General features: G+C 40.5%; 1 protein-coding gene across 1 annotated transcript in view; it reads right to left on the reverse strand.

Annotated features, from left to right (window-relative positions):
* Nucleotides 1–491: 491 nt before the first annotated feature.
* LOC126242404 (core histone macro-H2A.1-like) overlaps nucleotides 492–20,612 on the reverse strand; it is a 65,032-nt gene continuing 44,911 nt past the window's right edge. The window contains exon 8 of the mRNA XM_049948084.1: nucleotides 492–1,089. Within this exon, the coding sequence (XP_049804041.1) occupies nucleotides 927–1,089 (163 nt within the window). The 3' untranslated portion in view covers nucleotides 492–926. The remainder of the gene's footprint in view (nucleotides 1,090–20,612) is intronic.

Consider the following 20,612-nt stretch of genomic DNA (forward strand, 5'->3'; position numbering starts at 1 on the left):
CTCATTGTTCTGAAAATTTTGTACACTTTTATATTAAAAAATCTGTTCTCATAAAACAGAAGTAATAAATTACTCTCAAAAAGTTGTCACCCAGAATACAAATACTTTACATATTTTGCCATTATGAAATTACTCTGTATAAGAATACTGAGAAGTCCAGAATTATATGACATGCTGATTAGCATGTATTATTTTTTTCTTTTACAAATGGATGACTTGTCAAAAACAGTTGCTATAACAATGCAAACTGTGCTACCACTAAAAATGCTATAACACAAAAAATCTGGCTAAACAAAATCTGCAAAATACAAATACAAAATTCATAATATCCTGTAGTGTGTTTATTGCCTGTACCTAAAAGTAAGGCACTTCAACACAATTGCAGTTTTACACATGTTTTAAAATCTTTGCTTATACATAATGTTTAGATAAGTGTCCATTCTATATGGTACCTGTTACTATAAAATACATTCATACAGATTTGCAACATGTTGAGAACACATATGGTTTTATTTTCGCACTATTTCATTACATCCTGTCACCTCAATTTTACTTCCTATGATTCACAACATTTAAAACTCTTTAACCCTGAGTGCCTGTAACTGTGGCAATGAATAAGATACCAAAATCAGGCAATTAGTATACCAGAAGCCACAGATTGTGCATACAGGATAACAATACTCACCTTTTTGTTCCACAAGCACTCTTCAAGCACGCAATTCTACAATAACCAACTTTCATTATAAAGTGTCCACTTCACATCCTGCTTTAGTCCACAGCATACATGTTTTAACATTCATTTACAAACACTTCAGGTAGTAAAAATAAGAATTAAACCTTTTTGGTTTCCATTAACCAAGAAGACTGTATGTGAGGATCTCTGTGTCCACCACACTAAGTATGTTGTAGCATGCCAGGAAAGACTTCTATGAATCAAGTTTTGCTAATTCAGCTGCATAAATGCCAATGCTTTCCATGTCAAGTAGAACAAAGTAGATTTGCTTCAATGATGAAGACATCACATTTACAAAGTAGTTGCTGATAGCTTTCAAGATGGTCTGCGCTGCCAACTGTTTGGGAAAGCCAGCTCTGCAATTAAAATAATACACAATTATAGTGATATATTTCCAAAAGAAAGGATGATGATGATTAAGTTCAATCTCAAGCTATAAAAAAGTTTGGTAAAACAGATGAATGGCTCTCAGAGACATAGAGATACTGCAACATTGGATTTAGATGCAGTCATTCCTGATTATCTAATCCTATGCAGTTCGAAAGTAAACATTCCTTCTTATTTCTGATAACTAGTTCGTCACCTATTTTTCATAATTCTTTGTGATTTTTACCCATAAAGTTTTAACTCAGTTCCTTTGTTTGTGCATGTAGTACAACAAGGAGTCAAATGAAACATTTATCTAGAAAGACATATTGATTTTCAACATAGTATATTTCACATTCAATGAAAGTAGTTCAGTAGTTACAATAAGTGAATTTACACACACACACACACACACACACACACACACACACACACACACACACACAACCACACAGAGTTTGCACAGGAATTCTTGTATTGCACGGTTTATATGTACAGCAGAACAGGTCATCATGATTTCAGCGGTCCTGATTCAAACTTTAGTCATCACTGATGTTTGTAACATTACAGAAGAGAGCATAAGTGCCACACTCAGAAATGTTGGTATAACATGAAAGGCATTTGAGAGACCATGCTCACATGAGTGGACGAGCGATGTCAGAGGTTTTGCCGTAACTAGTCGCTGGACCAGGCAGCTATGAAATGTCAGGTTGGAAGGATCTGTGTTATGGTGGTTTTATTCCACAGTAACCAGTAGACAAATGTTATCACAAGCTTATGGTTGCATTGTGGGCACACAAAGCATGCATTCAAGTAATACCATAATCTTGGTAATCATTTACACCAAATTTCATCTGCATAGCTAAAAAGATGCATCTCTGAGAAATGAGTGTACAGCAATATAAGCCACTTAATTATACCATAAAAACTACATAAAAGTTACAGGGTATCCAATCAGACAGACAGTAGCTAATAAGTAATTATAATCAACAGCTGCTAAACACATGAAGCTACAAAGCCATGTGATATCTTAACTTGAATACTATGTACAGTAAAACTTCATCTATACATTTTTCACTTATACTCTCTCTTATACTTTTTCTTCCATGTTATGGCAAAATATCCACAGTGTGCACAACTCATGATGCAGTGTTTCAGTGAGGGTTGATGGGAAGTGGATTGGTAAGGCCGATATTAAACTATAATAAAATTTGATAGTGTAATAAGGAACTTTGTCAAAGTTAGACGTTAGTCAAATTTTCTTTGCTCAAATCTAGCATCTCGCCTTAGATTTGATCAAAAGAAATCAACTGCTTCGAGCGCTAGCATCGCTGCAGCTGTCTGACACACAATGTTTATCAATATAACACCCAAATTTACATGGTGCGTCGCATATATAACGAAATTCATAGAAATATTTGAGGCAGATGAAGCACTGTGTAGCTTATGACATCCCGAATACAAAAACAGAATAAAAAGTGAGAGCTATAAAAAAATTGCTGATGCTATTAGCAGTGAAGGATGGCCAGGATATACCCCTCAGAATATAAAGGAGAAAATCTACAATTTCTGTGGAAATACAAATTTTACTTGACTGCAGTACTTATTAAATTTATTTGCCTTTACATATTCCTCCTTCAGTGTGTTATAAATAGCTTCAGACATTTCTGGTATTATTTTCATCAATGTGCATTGCATTTTGTTCTTTTGCAGGTACTGGGCTCCTGGATGTTCCTTCAAAGCCCATTTATTCTACTTTCATTAAGACCATTCCACAGTCTAGTCAATTGTACATGCAACATCACAGGTTTTATGGCAAAACCTATAACTTGAACATATGCCTATGCCTTCTGCAGGCAAATGGTAGCAAGTAACACACAGTTTTTATGCACTGTGGAACCTGCCCAACTGTGTCAATACTGTTGATGGTAAAATGTAAGAATAAAGGCAACACAACATTCAGGATGTGCCTTTGTGAACTACCAAGGATTTTTTTGCAGTTGTGTTGTTAGGCCTTGCAGATGCAGATGGGTTATATGTAACAGTGGACATAGATGCATAGAGATGCAACGGTGATGGACAAGCTTTTCAGAAAAGTAATTTTAGTCTAGCTTTGCAACAAGGACACTTACCATCAGACCCAACTCCATTACTGGGTGAGACATAAAAGATTTCTTTTTATTTCATGGCAGCCGAGGCATTCCCCCTTTGCACAAATGTAATGAAACTTTCCTCATGGAATCAGTTGACAAATGAGTGAAGAATATTTAACAGTAGATTGTTACGGGAGGGGGAGCAAAACTCAATGGAAAGTGCATTAGGTACGTTAATGTCTACATTCAGAGCTTTAAATATGCCACTGCATTGAAATCCTCCCGAAGTTGATTTTATAATTCCAGCTATGTGTGTTACACAATGTTATCCAAAACTACGATGGAACATTTTCAAGATCTCAATGTGGCAATAGCCTAATATGATACCAAGTGAGCAGTGAAATACAATCACATTTGACGACTCCACTATACAGAGTGACTCACTTAAAACTTGCACTGCATATACTGAGGAAATGGAAAGTGCTATTGATGTGCAGTTTTCACAGAATGGATTAGTAGGCAGCGGCTCATATTGTTAGCCACAAAACAGATGTAATAATACTTAAAAAGTGTTTTTTTGTGCAAGCATATGCTTTTTAAAATGTAACACTGCTGACTGATAGTAACAGACTAAAAGCAGGGTAAATTAGAATGTCAGTAATGTCTGTTGAAGGATCCTACTGCAAGTCATTTATGAGATACCACATTTTGAAAAGTTTCCACACTGACACTTGTTTATGCCATTCAACCTGCACAGTTGCTAGGAATGATGATGTTATGTTTGCCTAGAGTGTGCTAGTGTGTTCCTTGAGTGCATTGCAACTTGCTAGTCATTTAGTGTGTGTCAGTCGAAGCAGAAGGTTGTGAGTGGGCAACAGGATTTAACAGTGCAGAAAAAGCCGACATGCTCATGGTGTATGGAGAATGTAGGAAGAATGCAGTTCATTCTTATACAGTGTATCAGGCAAGATTCCAACAGATGTCAACTATTTTGGTAATTATTTATCAACTTCTTCAACTAGTTATGTGAAAGTGGTAGTGTAGCATCTAGACAACGTAACAGAAGGAAACAAATGTCGCCACAAGAGGAGGAAATTAATGTTCTTGTTGCTGCTGCAGCTGATCCGGATGTTAGCTCCCGCATAATGGCACGAGGAAGTGGTGAGTCAGGCAAGAGTCCTATGTATTCTCCATCGACATAAATTCCATCTGCATCACATCTCTCTCCATCAAAAGCTATATGGAAACGATTATGAGAATTGTGTTAACTTCTGTACATGGGCATTAAGGCAGGATACTTCAGATGTATCATGTACCTTGTTTAGTGATGAAGCTAGGTAAACCACTGAAATGTGCACTACTTGGTCAGTTGACAATCCCCATTCGCTTCGTCAGGTAGAATGTTAGCATCCATGGAGTGTAAACATGTGGTGTGTGATAGTGAACCATCAGCTCATAGGCCCATTATTCATAGATTGAGCACTGAATGTGTACAAGTATTGCAGCCTCCTAACAGACCACCTTCCACAGATGCTAGATGATGTTCCCCTTCAGACTAGGAGGTACCTGTGGTACCGACATTATGGCTGTCCAGCCCATAGTGCAGAAAGTATTATGGCACTTCTTCATGAATTGTTTTCAAATCATTAGATTGGTGCAGAGGACCTGTACCTTGGCTGGTCCATTCTGGATCTGATGCCTATAGACTTTCTCTGTGGGAAAAACTGAAAGACGCTGTCTACAGGAACAGACCAACTACGGCCGATGATATGCAATTATGTATTACTGCAGCCTCCTCAAACATCTCTGCTGAAGCTCTCAGGTGCAGCAGTTGTTCCATAACCAGAATGTAAGCTTGTATTGCTGTTGCCGGTGGTAATTTTGAACACAACATATGATGTTCAGTTGTCTCGTTAATGGTCAGAATCCACATAACTAGTTTATGCACTTATGTTGTTCTTTAGTGTGAGCTACCACAGGTATTGTACAAGTGCTGGTGTGGAAACTTTTCAAAATAAGATATCTCGTAAATGACCCATACTAGCATTCTGCAACGACCACCACTGACTTTCTAATTTACCCTACTTTTAGTCTGTTAATGTCAATATGCATTGTTCCATTTAAAAAATGTATGTTTGCACAAAAAATACACTTTATAAGTAATATTACACTTTCTTTATTGACCAACAACAGGAGCTTATGACTACTAATCTATTCTATGAGAACCGCACATCAGTTGCACTTTCCATTTCCGCAAGATTTTTGCTGCAAAGTTTTATGTGATTCAACCTGTATATTAGATAATATCTTTCCAAACGCTTTGTAGAACACACATCCATTATACTTCAGGATAGATACTCACTCACTAACCACTCAGTCAGAATAACAGCCAATTGTGAAGTGTTAACTTTTGCACAATGTTACAAAAAGTTGGTTTAGGTACTAACTTATGACTATTGTTTTTGATAAGCATTGTTTTTATCATATGGTTTTTGATAAGCATTGTTTTTATCACATGAAACTATGTTACACTTTTAGTTAGGGCTGAATCTTACAAACTCGCTCAAGTGATAGCTATTACAAAGTTCAGTTTTGTTATCTGCCTGTCACTGTGGTGCCGAATTTGATCCATGCAACAGGTAGCTATCAGAATAGCTATTCGAACAGGTGTCACTGACAAGGGGAGGACAACCTAGGGCACGCTGTCCCAGAAGTTTGTATTTAACTTAAAATACCTATTCTGAACTTAAGTTTTTCTTGTGCCACCATTGCATTTATATCTGGAAGCAAACTTTGGAGAAATGTCATATCTGCATCCAGTTAATCTACTTTGTCATGTTTTTGTTTTAATAAATTTTGCATTTCCTGAAAACAGTTACAAGCACTTTCATTGGGCTTGTATGTACTTGCACTTTCCTCCTCTTGTTATCATTGAATTTAATAACTAAATACACTTCAAGAACTGTATAAGAAGTATTTGCTTGGAGAGTGGGAGAAGGTCCAGATGAGGAAGAACAAGAAACCTCAACCAACCGATCATGATCTTCTATATCATCTAAAAAGCTCTCATCTATTTCTTCCCCCCTTGATTTTCTCAATGATAAGGTTGCACTCTGAAGGTTGTCATCTTAAAAAGTTGTTCAAGAATTGAAGAACAATGCCAATTAATACTCCAGAACCTGATGGAACCACTGCTACCCTTTCATATTTCAAAAATAGAAAATCCAGGATGGAATGAACAATATTATGAAAAGGATATTTGCTACTCACCAAATAGCAGAGATGTTAAGTCACAGATAGTCACAACAAAAAGACTGTCAGAAAATAAGCTTTCGGCCAACAAGTCCTTCATTGGAGGTAGAAAAAAAAAACACACACACACACACACACACACACACACACACACACACACACACATATATATGAACGCAGTCTCTGGCAGATGAGGCCACACTGTCGTTAAAGCCAGAGACTGCAGTCATGTATGTGTGACTTGTGTGTGTGTGTTTTCTACCTCCAATGAAGGACTTGTTGGCTGAAAGCTTATTTTATGATTGTCTTTTTGTTGTGGCTATCTGTGACTTAGTACCTTTTTTTATTCGGTGTACTGCCCTCTTATATTTTTTGGTCTCTCTTTACAGTGCTACACTAGAAAGAAAAAAAGCCAATTTTTTGTCTAGTGAGTGGTCTGCATTAAAAGGTAAGGATTGCCTGAACAATGTTGAAACCAACATTTTTGTTGAAAGTGAGTTAGAATTGGAATGGATTTGTACGAGGGCAGTTCAATAAGTAATGCAACACACTTTTTTTCTCGGCCAATTTTGGTTGAAAAAACCGGAAATTTCTTGTGGAATATTTTCAAACATTCCCGCTTCGTCTCGTATAGTTTCATTGACTTCCGACAGGTGGCAGCCCTGTACGGAGCTGTTAAAATGGCGTCTGTAACGGATGTGCGTTGCAAACAACGGGCAGTGATCGAGTTTCTTTTGGCGGAAAACCAGGGCATCTCAGATATTCATAGGCGCTTGCAGAATGTCTACGGTGATCTGGCAATGGACAAAAGCATGGTGAGTCGTTGGGCAAAGCGTGTGTCATCATCGCCGCAAGGTCAAGCAAGACTGTCTGATCTCCCGCGTGCGGGCCGGCCGTGCACAGCTGTGACTCCTGCAATGGCGGAGCGTGCGAACATACTCGTTCGAGATGATCGACGGATCACCATCAAACAACTCAGTGCTCAACTTGACATCTCTGTTGGTAGTGCTGTCACAATTGTTCACCAGTTGGGATATTCAAAGGTTTATTCCCGCTGGGTCCCTCGTTGTCTAACCGAACACCATAAAGAGCAAAGGAGAACCATCTGTGCGGAATTGCTTGCTCGTCATGTGGCTGAGGGTGACAATTTCTTGTAAAAGATTGTTACAGGCGATGAAACATGGGTTCAACACTTCGAACCTGAAACAAAACGGCAATCAATGGAGTGGCGCCACACCCACTCCCCTAACAAGAAAAAGTTTAAAGCCATACCCTCAGCCGGTAAAGTCATGGTTACAGTCTTCTGGGACGCTGAAGGGGTTATTCTGTTCGATGTCCTTCCCCATGGTCAAACGATCAACTCTGAAGTGTATTGTGCTACTCTTCAGAAATTGAAGAAACGACTTCAGCGTGTTCGTAGGCACAAAAATCAGAACAAACTTCTCCTTCTTCATGACAACGCAAGAGCTCACACAAGTCTTCGCACCCGAGAGGAGCTCACAAAACTTCAGTGGACTGTTCTTCCTCATGCACCCTACAGCCCCGATCTCGCACCGTCGGATTTCCATATGTTTGGCCCAATGAAGGATGCAATCCGTGGGACGCACTACGCGGATGATGAAGAAGTTATTGATGCAGTACGACATTGGCTCCGACATCGACCAGTGGAATGGTACCGTGCAGGCATACAGGCCCTCATTTCAAGGTGGCGTAAGGCCGTAGCATTGAATGGAGATTACGTTGAAAAATAGTGTTGTGTAGCTAAAAGATTGGGGAATAACTTGGTGTATTTCAATGCTGAATAAAACAACCCCTGTTTCAGAAAAAAATGGGTTGCATTACTTATTGAATTGCCTTCGTATCAAACGCTTTGAATCTTCTGGTGAAATGGGTTTTGTCTGAAGTTATTTACAGTACCACTGGTGAACCACGTAATTCTTTGTTGCAGCAAACAACAAGCGGGGCACAGAAGTGCCGGAATAAAGTAAGGAAACAAACTTAACATTTGTGGATTGTAGGGCAATACATGCAAAGCATTCAGGGATAGTGGATGCCCTAATATGTCAAGGAGAAATGGTCCTGTTCCTGGAAAATTGCCTCCTCATGGTGTGAGTGGAACAAAGTTGTACCTGCAACTCATAATGAAAAAAATTGTTTCTCATGATTTGTGTGGAAAGAAAGTTGTAGCTATTTGTTGAATATTTGCACAGTTCTAATGTAATAGTGTAACTAGTTGAAACTGAATTGTTTTGATCACAATCACTATTTTTTTTATATGATTTTCGTTTGTATGTAAGCCTAAATATCACAGATTTTATGAGAGATGTTCAAAGTATTAAGGCACTTTTCCAAAATTTGATCATCCATACATATTTCACTGCTATAGACCAGAAACTCCTCATTAGAGGGCATAGTTTCCTACCATGTGATAGGGATTTTGCCCTTACAGAGAAGAACAAATGACCTTTACAAATAAAGGGTGTATCAAAAAGAATCACTCAGTTTTTAAAAAATCATAACTATTATGTTATCTGAGATATGTGGGTGAACAACTACTGTTGGAAAGAGCAAAGCTCTTGAGTTTTACATGATTCCCACTAGGTAACAGCAGTGTGCGCCCACTTCAGTTCTAGTAAAAATGGTGTCGGGACAACGGAAAGCATTTTGTGTTCTATGTTTTGTGCAGTATGGGTCAGTAATAACTGTTCAATGTGACTTTCATACTAGGTATGGTGAGGATCATCCTAGAGGACAGAACAGTAGATGATGGCATAAACAATTAAGAGAAACAGGTTTTGTGTAATGGCAAATTGTCAGGTCATCCCCGAGTGTCTGACACAGATGTCGAACGCATCCACCATAATTTCACAAGGAGTCCACAGAAATCCATTTGCCATGCAGCTCGACAGCTCAACATGCCCCCGATGTCCATCTGGTGTCTGTTGCGTCAATGTTTACACATGACACCATACAAAGTTCAGCTACTGCAAACTCTTTGTGAAGGTGACAAACAACAAAGTGTGAAGTTCTGTAATTTCCTTCTTGACATGATGGAGGATGACAGTTTGCTTCCAAGCTTAGTGTTTTGTGACAAGCTAACACTCCATTTAAATGGAAAGGTGAACCGTCATAATGTGAGAATATGGGGTACAGAACAACCACTTGAAGCAGTACAACATGAAGGGCTTTACAAAATTTAATGTGTTTTGTGCAGTTTTGCGGAGAAAGGTATACAGTCCATTTTTCTTTGCTGAGAACACTGTTACAGGAAGCACATATCTCAATATGCTTGAGAACTTTCTTTTCCCACAGTTGGAAACTGATTCGGACAACTTCATTTACCAACAGGATAGGGCACTGCCACTCTAGCACTTGGAAGTGCAGGAATTTTTAAACCAATGGATTACTGAATGATGGATCGGTCACACTGGATCAAATGATTCAGCCTTACATTACTGGCCTCCAAGGTCACAGGACCTGACTGTATGTGATTATTTCTTGTGGGGGTTTATAAAAGACTCTGTTTATGTGCCTCCATTACCAACAACAATGAATGAACTGAGACATAACAGCAGCTTTGAAAGCTGTAACTGAAGACATGCTCACATAGTGGGAACATTTTGAATACCGCATGGACATATGCCGTGCATCTCAAAGAGGGCACATTGAACACCTATGAGAAGGTATGAAAAAAACTTTTTGAATTTACTGTTCATCAAAAAGCAAAGTTCATACAATATGTTAATTAGTTTCAGAAATACAGACGTGCCAAATTGAATTATTCTTTTTGATACACCCTGTATATCACCCAGATGACTGAATTCAAGTTACTGCAATGCCAAGGACACTGGACTCTTTGTAATATTGAACCAGAAGTTTTCAGGGATCTTAGCGCACTAGACCACAGTTTTTACACGGGCTCATTCAGAATAACTAAGTATGGCTACTACAATTTTCATCTGATGCCCCTAAACTAAGGGGAAGAAAAAGTTGCAATATTCTGCAATCACTGGTTTGTCAAAGCATTGCAAAGGAGCCAACAGGATACTGGGAAAATAAATCTGCTGCCGGATAACATTTCAGTTTTCCCTATCTTGTCTGGTAATCTTTTGTCAGTAAAAAGTGAAAAAAGATGCCTTATTTGACTTGTGGCAGCATCTCTCAACTGAAAAATGTAATGTCTATGTGCAATTAACAAGCGAATAGTGAATTTACATGTCTGTCTAGCAGAAATTGTAAAGCTGACTCTAAAAGTTTAGTGTAGTGCCACAGAAATGGTGTTAATTCTTTCTTTTTTATGCTGTTGCAGATCTGTACTGTAATAAACATTGTGTGTTTTGCTCTGTGTTGTTGCACTTTCTCAAAATACACTTTCTATTTCTGCAGTATGTAACACAGAAAACCTGTGTGTTCCAGCAGCCCAATGTTGTAATTGGGCAGATACAATGTTGTTCATCCAAGAATTTTAAAAAAAGGTGTAATAATTGTCACAAAAATGTGCAGGATAGCTTTTCACCACATACTGTAAGTTCCAATAGATAAGCATAAAACAGCTGTTTTTGTTCGCCTATAAAATTTGCTTTTTTATGGTTACAAAATTGTTTAGGTGAACGATTCATCTGTGCAACACCATGTACAATATTATTAATGATGAGATCTATTGGCTAACCTAATATTTAGTCCACCAGTGACATTCTGCCATGCTTTGTCTTGCACACTGCAACTGCGGTAGTACTCACGATTATGATCATGCAATTGAAAATACTTTTGTACTAAATTGTAAATCATTTTGCATTTTGACACTTCAAATTAATGACTTGAATGTCTCTGTCACATGTTGCTTCCATGTACAACTAATGGCTACAGAAAGACATGGTGGGGAGCACAAAGCACAGTGTCTTCACCAAGTCACTTCTGTGTGCATTGCCTCATTTGTTAACATGGACATGGCTTAAAACAGTACCCTGCCAGACACCTGCACTACATCATTTCTGTGTGAAATGGGCCTAAGGGGCATTCAAAAGCATCAGACGTTGAGTGATCACTGAAAAGGACACAGATGTTGCGTGCTCATGTGAGACAGCGTTATCAGCACTTGACTGAGTTTGAAAGACGCCTCATTGTGAGTTTCCATTTAGCAGGTTGGTTGAACCATGCAATATCCATATCTATGGTGCATTTGGATGTGACAGTGGCCTGATTTTGGACTCATGACAATGTGATGGTAAGTATATTGCCTTCATGGTTCTGGTCAACCAAGTCTGACCATCACAAGAGAGGGTCAATGTACAGTGCACCAAGTACATTGTAACTGTTTCACATCTGCCATCCAAAAATAAGTAATGGATTCCTTGCAACATTCTGAGTCACCTTTTGCCGCTTGTTAGAGACTAGCAGCAACCAAACTAGAAAATTACTGTCCCACTGATAAATTTAATATTTAGCTGAATAATTACATGCATTCTACATGAAAAGCCAACATGTCAAAATAGAATAAAATAAACTGTACAAAGCAAAATACATTATGGAAAACACAAATAACAAAAAAATGCTATTGATAACTGCAAAATTAAAACATACAAAACAGTTACACAGCAAGAAATAACATAGTCAATGAAAACCACATTCAAAACAACTAACACAGCAGAAATTTATCCGCATATTCAAGCCAGATAGAAGAATATTTAGGACATGTATAAATAAACAATATGAAGTAAATAGGCAATGGAGATTAGCTTCAAATGCAACAATATACAAGAAAATAGAACAGATAATGAGCATCACCAGGAAGAAACCCATCTCATTCTTTGAACATCTGATAAGAAAAACAGAAAACAGAATTACTACAAGAATAATAGAAAAATTGTGGAATAGTAACATTAAATGGATTACAAAAATTAAGGAAGATTATTACAGCAGATGACCTGAGTATGTGTGTGAAAGAGAGGGTGGGGAGGGGGGGGGGGGAGGGAGATAAAGATAGCTGAAAGAATGTAGAAATATTAGGCAGGCAGAAGAGCAAAAAACCCTTTACATAATAACAAACTGTAACAATCCTTTGTATCACCATTGTATTATTGAACTGTATCTTGGAATATTACTGAATTATTATTTAACTGAATTAATGAATAACAAAAAGTCATAACTTTGTGTGTAAATCTTCATACAAATGACTAGCGAGATCTAATGAAGGCCATAAAATACATTAACAAATTAAAAATTGTAGATGTTCACAAGTGAACTGAAAGCAGTTTGGCAATGAAGTCCTTTTCAATCAGAATGACATATAAGAGATCCATAAATGACACTATAGCCTGCGCCATGTAGGGAGGTGTCCCAATTTTCAGCTGTTCTGCACATCACCCTCCATTAACTATTAGCAGCCGACATGATTCATTCTCTCTCCAAGCAGCTAGCCACGAGATACAGCTAGACAGTGAGAATCTCTCCTATATGCTGCTCTGTTGCTATACTTTAAGACAATGCAGTTTCGTTAAAAGAGCAACCGCATCACTCATTCAGATGTCAATGTTATTTTCTCTTAACACTACAGCTGAGAACCATATCTCTAAATATGTTAGTGTGATTTCCAAATAAACATCTCACATAACTGCAATACAATGAGGTAGTTCACAATAAGTGATGGTGTTTAAAAAATGTTTTAAAACATGAGCTTTAAAGTGGGCTCCTATAGTTGATTTTAGTATATGAACAGGCGAGACACTGTCGCTTCACTACATGATTGGTGCAAATATTTCACAAGCCAAGGGTGGCTAGATAATAGTTGGAAACAGGACCCCATGAAACAAACTTGCCATGTGAGTCAATTTACGGGATGCAGAGTGTCCGAATCCACAGATATGAGCACGAGAAGAATTCAAGTGTGCACCATGCATTGATGGCTAACAGCTAAGCACTCGGCACAATGTATGGCACGATACACTAGGTGAGGTCCGTGATGGATGAACTCATTGGCAAACCCGGCCTACTGCCTCTCACAGGTAAACAATTCTGTCAACAAGTCTGCCTATACAACATGTTGTGTGCACCCTCCATGGCAGGTTTCTGCACTATCTCACTACACTGTCCATGCCACCTCAGTCTCCTTAGTGATGTCTGCTGGTGGGGATACTAAATCCCTCTGGAAAAGACTAAGTAAGGCCAGAAACGACCCAACTTGGGGCCAGACCTGTGGACCAACGACCAACCACCAAAGGAGGCAATGCTAAAGCTGATTAAGACAGAAGAGCATGGAGTACAGAGGCCACAGCAACGGGGTGAGGGGGGGGGGGGGTGTGTGCCTGTGGCAGTGGATGTGATTGCACCTCCATTGGTGAGGAAGGAAGGAGGTGGAGGGTGGATCAGAATCCATGGGATCCACATCAACAGGCGCAGGTGTGGGCTTCACTGAGAGCGGTGATGGGAGAACAGTGGTGCACAGAGAGGAGGCGGCAATAGAGAAGCATGCCACTGCAAGTGGAGCCCCTCACCCAGAACAACATCATGACCAAATCTGCAGCCTGGTCGACCAGCAGATCATATCCATGGCACTGCCCAAACAGCGCATGCTGTTTGAATGGTGGGTCAGTTGCTTCCTACCAGCATCGACCAGAACAACTGCTGATGTTTGTGGCATCCTCAAAAACCCAGCTGCCATTCCTGCCACGAGCCATAGGATCGGACCCAGACGGAAGCCCTGGGAGGAAAATGTGGCAGTCCATGGTGCTCTGTAGCATGTGATCCAGGGTGCACCAAATCCAGGAGACTTCATAGCTGGTGCTCATGCAAACGTTTGTTCCACTGGGCTGCATCCACAAAGTTGAATGGTGTCGCCCAGTATGTAGACAGAAAGATCATCATGGGAAGCAGCAGACACAGACTTCTTCATTTGTGCCTTAAATGTATGGGCAAAGCGCAGCAACTCCCAAGTTAGAAGCTGGATGAAACAGAGCAGTAGTCACATGCAGGACACCACTGTGGTCGCGGAAGTCCTCAAACTTCTGTGACACAAATTGTCAACCATTGTCAGGTACCAGGGCCCTGAAGACTCCCTCGGCTATGTACATGAAACCAGGCACTGCAACGACCATCAACAACCAAATGCTGTCCAGTAGGGGTGACAAAATCACTGTGCATCCTGTCCCACGGGAGCTTGTGGACCAGCCAAAGAGAGAACTGGTGCTGCACTGCAGCCTGGCTTTGTGCACAAGCTCCACAAGAACGCATCATATGTATGATGTCATGATTGATTGCCACCCAAGTACAGACTACGTCACTCCTATGCGTTCATATGAGTCATACCCTAGTGCAACGCTTGCGGCAACTGGAGTATGCAAGGATGCAATGCTACGGAAAAGACCACACGACAGCATTGCTGCTCCATGCTCTGCTCCAGAGCACAAACACTGCTTGAGAGACTGAAAAGCCTGGTGACAATCTGCAATATGGACAAACTTAATGCCCTTCTGGCAAAGCCAGTTAAGAGGCTGGCAGATACACGTGGTCTGGGGAATGAACTGAGCATAATATAAAATCTTATCCAGAAAAGACTGGAGCTCCTTCACGTTATTGGGAGGTTGGCAATGGTCTTGATATGCTCATCCATGGGGGCAAGGTCATCTTTACTAAGCACATGACTCAAAGAATGCACTTTTTGTGGAGAAAAAACTGCACTTATACAGCCTGCAATGAAGACCATTCTTCAGGGGGCATTGGAAAATCGAGTGAAGGTTTTGTAAATGGTCATTCCGAGTAGGGCCCATGACCCACATGTCATCAAGGTAAATGATGCAACAGGGGACATCCTGTATCAACTGCTCAAAATACCATTCAAAAAATCCTGGCACACATGAGATTCAAAATGGAAAATGATTAAACTGGGAAAGCCCGAAGTGGGTGTTGGGGACCAGGAAAGTCTGAGAAACCATGTCCAATGGCAACTGCAGGTAAATATTGTGCACATCAATGTGGGAAAAAATTGGCCCCTGACAACTTTGCCAACAACTCTGCCTGTCATAGAGTTGGATATGAATCTGTGATACATTGCCCATAGATCATATATTTGAAGCTTCAGTAAAGGCGCATGGTGCCATCAGACTTCTGAATCAACACCAAAGGGGTGGCCCACTGACTTGACAAAATAGGAGAAATGACACCCTGATCCTGCCAATGTTGCAACTCAGCCTTCACCTTGTTGTGAATGGTGAAGGGGATGGGGTGGAGATGACAAAATTTGGGTACCATTGACAGCGTAAGAGAAACATGTGCCTCGAAATTATCTATTTGGCCGAAGGTATTCTCAAAGAGCACACATTAGAATCATGCTAGAGTCCCAATGATGAAAAGGAATGGTTTGAGAAACTACATGCACTTTTCAATGATCTCAAAGCCAAAAACAGAAAATGTGTCAACCCCAAACATATTTTGCACCTGTGATGACTTGACCACTAACAAGGTAAGTTGCCTTTCCACATTCTTATACCACGCAGAGACAGAGACACCCCCCACCATGGAATTCACTGTTTACTATAAGACACAACCTGATGGAGCGACCTTTGCAGCACTGAGCACCCAAACAGCCTGGTCGTATCTAAGTTAATTAGGCTGACTGTCACTCCACACATCTACCTGAAGTTCAAACTGGCTGCCCATCCACTACCAATGTCAACAAAATATGCCTAACACGTGTGGGGCATCAGGTGGAGTCCCAAAGTCCAGTGAAAGCAACAGCAGAAACACTTGGCGGGAGGCAAGGTCAACTAGGGTATCCTGTGGGAAACCGGGTGCTGTTTAACATTCACACCCAATTGAGCCACTTGCTAATTATCAGAAAGGAAATCCCTTGCCAGTGCCATAAGCTCATGCAATTCCAAAATTTGGTCAATGTTGGCTGAAGAAGGGTTGTATAAGGTCAATGCCCTAGTATAAACCTTGAATCACGAGCTAACCTGACAATCATGTTCTGAATTAGCAAGTCTGCATAAGAGGTAGCACATTTCAGACACTGAAAATGACACTTGTAAGAAAGGCCCTGTAAATCAACAAACCAGGCTGCACACGACTGCCCAGGCCACTTGAGGTGATGGTTAAACTGCAACTGTGCCATCACCACGTGGGTTTAATACCCAAAATACTGCATAAGCAACCAACAAAGGGGAGCTTCTCAGGCTCAATGGAAGGCTTCAAATTTTGGAGAACTTCATATAAACCTATGCGGCTGGATGACAACAAGAGAGCCTTATCAACTGCATTGACAATACACCTTACTTGGTAATGCAGCAAGACCTGGAACAGGTGTAGCCCCCACCTTTCTGTCAACTCAACAAAACCAACAAACAGCATTGAGGATTGAACCCAGCAACAGTGTTGGGGTTGGCGGGAGTGGAGTGGAATACAGAACAGCAGGCATCTGATACCTCTGGCCACCCACCAGAGCAAGACGAGGGTGCAAGGCAAGTCCGCAATCTGGGTTATAAGCACCTGCACCTGTTCCTGTTACTGCTGCTGTTGCTGCTACTCCTCTTGTTGGTGCAACTATTCCTCACAGAATAGCAGAAGTGCTGAGTCCATGGTGGCCCAAGTGAATATTAGGAAATGGGGAAAGAAATGACAGAGGCATTACACATATAAGAGTGCCCTTCATTGCTGCTTTAGTATCCACACAGGTGTGACAACACTGCTCAATACACAGTTGGTGCAGCTATTCAGGGGCTGATGGTGGCTTGATAACTGTAGGGAACAGAACTCCATGAGAAGAAAACGAACTTGTGTGTGAAGTGATCTATGGGAAGCAGAAAGTCTGAGCACACATAGAGAGAGCAAGGGAAGAATTCAGTATGAGGATAGTGCAGGCGGTTGACAGCTAATGGCTAAGACATTGGTACAACACATGGCACAATAGGCTTGGTGAGGTCCACAGTAGATGAACTCCGAGTCAGCTCTGGACCGCCTGGCCTGGCCCACAGGCAAACACCTCTGTGCTAGGGCGTCTGGCTCATACAACGTGTCACATGCACCATGGCATGTTTCCACACTACCCAGTTGTGCTGTTCACACCAGCTCATCTACCTCCACCATGATATCTGCTGCTGGGTATCCTAAAGTTGACATTTTGAAGACCCAAGACCACAAGGCAGAAGAATGTGTTGGCAAGAGAACTATACAGAGAATAGTTTTAAAGTGTCCGAGGTGTAGAAATGTCAGAAAAAGAGGTTTCACGTCACCTGGGAAATAAAGAAATTGCAACATACCTATAACACAAATTAATAATTTTGACAAGAATGAGTTAAGGTTCTCTATTTCCAAAATGTATATAATGGTAAATATCTGAAGTCACAAAGCCTGGTCACAATTAGACATGAGAAAATTGGTGTCAAAGGAGTTTTAAAAGACATGGTTTTTAGTAAGTTAAAAGTAATGACGGACGAAAGTTTTTATTGGAAAAAAGTGACATAGCTGCAGCACAAGTCACATTTTGAGAAAGATGCATGAAATGAGAGAAGATGGTAGTTCAACACTGTATTACTTTGATGAAACAAGGGTGAATCAAAATAATTCCAGGAGAAGCGTCTGGACAATGAGTGGTGGTACTGACAGTTTCTCAGTTTCCATAAGAAAAGGTTCTCGCATGATTATTATGCATGCTGGCTCTTCTTCTGGTCTTGCTCCTGAGAGAAAACTTGTGTTTAGATGTACGAAGTGGTTCCCCGTACAGTTCTTGCCACACCATGCTCTGAAGTTGGTCACTGTTATGGAGAGTGAAAGTTATCATTATGCCGTTAAAGAGACAACACCAAGCACAAACAACAGGAAAGGGTATATTGTGCTCCGACTTAAAAATAAAAATATTCCACACTGTATACACCTTGACTAATACCGAACTTCTGAAGCTTTTTAATTTATACAAGTCATGTAAGAAATCATACAACTTCACTTTTTTCCATGTGAATGTCGTCACACAATTTTGCATTTACCCTAATACCACAGTCAGTGTCATCGATTGAATTAATTTGAGCATAGGATACAGGTTATGTGGCAGAAAAGAACAAAACATTCTAGATAACAGGCTCTTGTGCATGAAGCAATAGACAACAATTCCCCCTCGTATGGGCAACCTGTGAGTGGCACACTAAAAAACTTTAGGAAGAAGACTTTGAGAGTGAAGCGAAGATAAATACAAGCATTGCACCTATCTACATAAATTGGCCGTCATATAGTTCGGACGCTTACTTGGACAGCAGTGACAAAGGTATTATGATGAAGAGTTTGAGACAAAGTAAGATAATAATAGTTCTCGGTTTTAAAGACTCATGGTTTAAAAAAAAGTTTCTGTTTGGCAACATATCAATTGCATAAATAGTATATGAGAACTTTCTAGCCTTTGCTGAGTGGGAATTTGTACCCTAAGAAGTATGCATTCACTTGTTGTGAGTGACATAATCATAAGTTTCGACATGTCATCCAAGGAGAAGCAGTTAGCTAGGTGTGAAATTTAAGCCTTTCCCAGCATGTAGTACACTCTAGTAACTCATGCGAATGCAGCTGGATAAATTCACCAGAAACTCCAAATTTCCAGACGTAGCCCCATCATTTTCCAGACACAGATCGGAAAATGTCCTAAAATGACAGAAAACATTATCTGTTGAGATATAGGTGACTTTCGACATTATTGGGCACCACTCCCTCGAGTTATATATATCACGAGGCTTTATTTCTACAAAAATTGAAATTTTGAACAGAGAATCCATCGCTTGACTTTGAAATACTGTTTTTTTTCCTCTGTGACTGAAATAAAGAAACCACTAAGTAACCCTACAAACTGCTTGGAGCACTAGAAGTCACATCCCTACAGGCATTTACTATGAAAACTTTGAAACATACATTTTGTGTCAAAAAATTTAGACACACTTTTAGTTGTCACAGAAAATTTCTTTCCTGTTTTACAAGTTTCGATTTCTGGGCGAAAGTTATGTTATATTTCTTAATCAAGTGGGACCAGAATTATCACTCTCACTATTCAACCCAGTTAGTGGCAAGAAAGTAACTTCAACACAGTTGTTGATTCCATATTCCTTGCCATTCGTGCTCTATACGATAATGACAAGTTTTATTACCAACATGATGGCACCTGGCCACACTATCATAGGGATGTATGAGCATACCTGGAACAAAATTTGCCAGGCCAATGAATAAGATGCAGGAGGCAAATGAAGATTCATCCATGCTGTCCAGACCATATGCAGTTCTTCTTATGGGGCACAGTAAAAGGTGAGGTGTACAAATGTAAACCACATAATGTGGACACACTTTGGAATGAGATTGAAACAGTGTGTGCAGAAATCCCGTTGGATACTTTCACATGACGTACGGAATCAATGGTGACTTATACTCAGAAATTTAGTGATGCTGAATGTCACAATTCTGGACATTAATTAAAGAAAGTACATTTACTTTTCAAACTGAACTTTACTATTTTCGTTTTCAGAAATTTAACATTGTAGATAAATGTTCTATGACACTTAAAAGTGTGTGTACTTTTTTTTTACATACTGTAGTAGCCACCAGAAAGATCGCGGGAGGCGCACATTGGCACGGCGCGTCACGGACAGTAGTTGCCGCAAGTAGAGTGCCGTCCACCAGAGGGCACGCGAGAATTCGGACGCGCCCTCTGCCGGCATGACAACAACAACAACAACTCCGGCAGCATGGGCCGTGCCCAGTCAGTTAACATCGGGCATGCCTAGGAGACAGTCCCGGTCTACGCTAAGTGAAGTGCGACGTAAACGTGAACAGTGTTACTACAATATTGGCGACGAGTAGGGTCGTTCTTTCGCGTGTTGCGTCGTTGTTCCAGTTTCGCAGTTTCTCCTCGGCATGGAGGATTTGGTGCAAGTTTTGGTTGCGCAGCAGACGGAACTCATGGCCACCATGAAACAAGTGCTTCCGGAGTTGCTCTCCACGCCGTCTGCTCCGGCGCAGTTCCCTCCTCCCTTTCCCCCGTATGACGAGACTGCGGAGGATTGGGACGCATATGAACATCGCCTTCGGCAGCATTTCCAGGCGTTTCATGTCGCCGGTGCGGAGGTATGTCGTGCTCTCTTCTTGTCTTGGATATCTCCCTCGCTGTATCAAGTTTTGCGGCAGCTAGCGCCGTTGCAGGAACCCTCGTC

This window comes from Schistocerca nitens, chromosome 1, assembly GCF_023898315.1.
Source record: "Schistocerca nitens isolate TAMUIC-IGC-003100 chromosome 1, iqSchNite1.1, whole genome shotgun sequence".
Lineage (NCBI taxonomy): Eukaryota > Metazoa > Arthropoda > Insecta > Orthoptera > Acrididae > Schistocerca > Schistocerca nitens.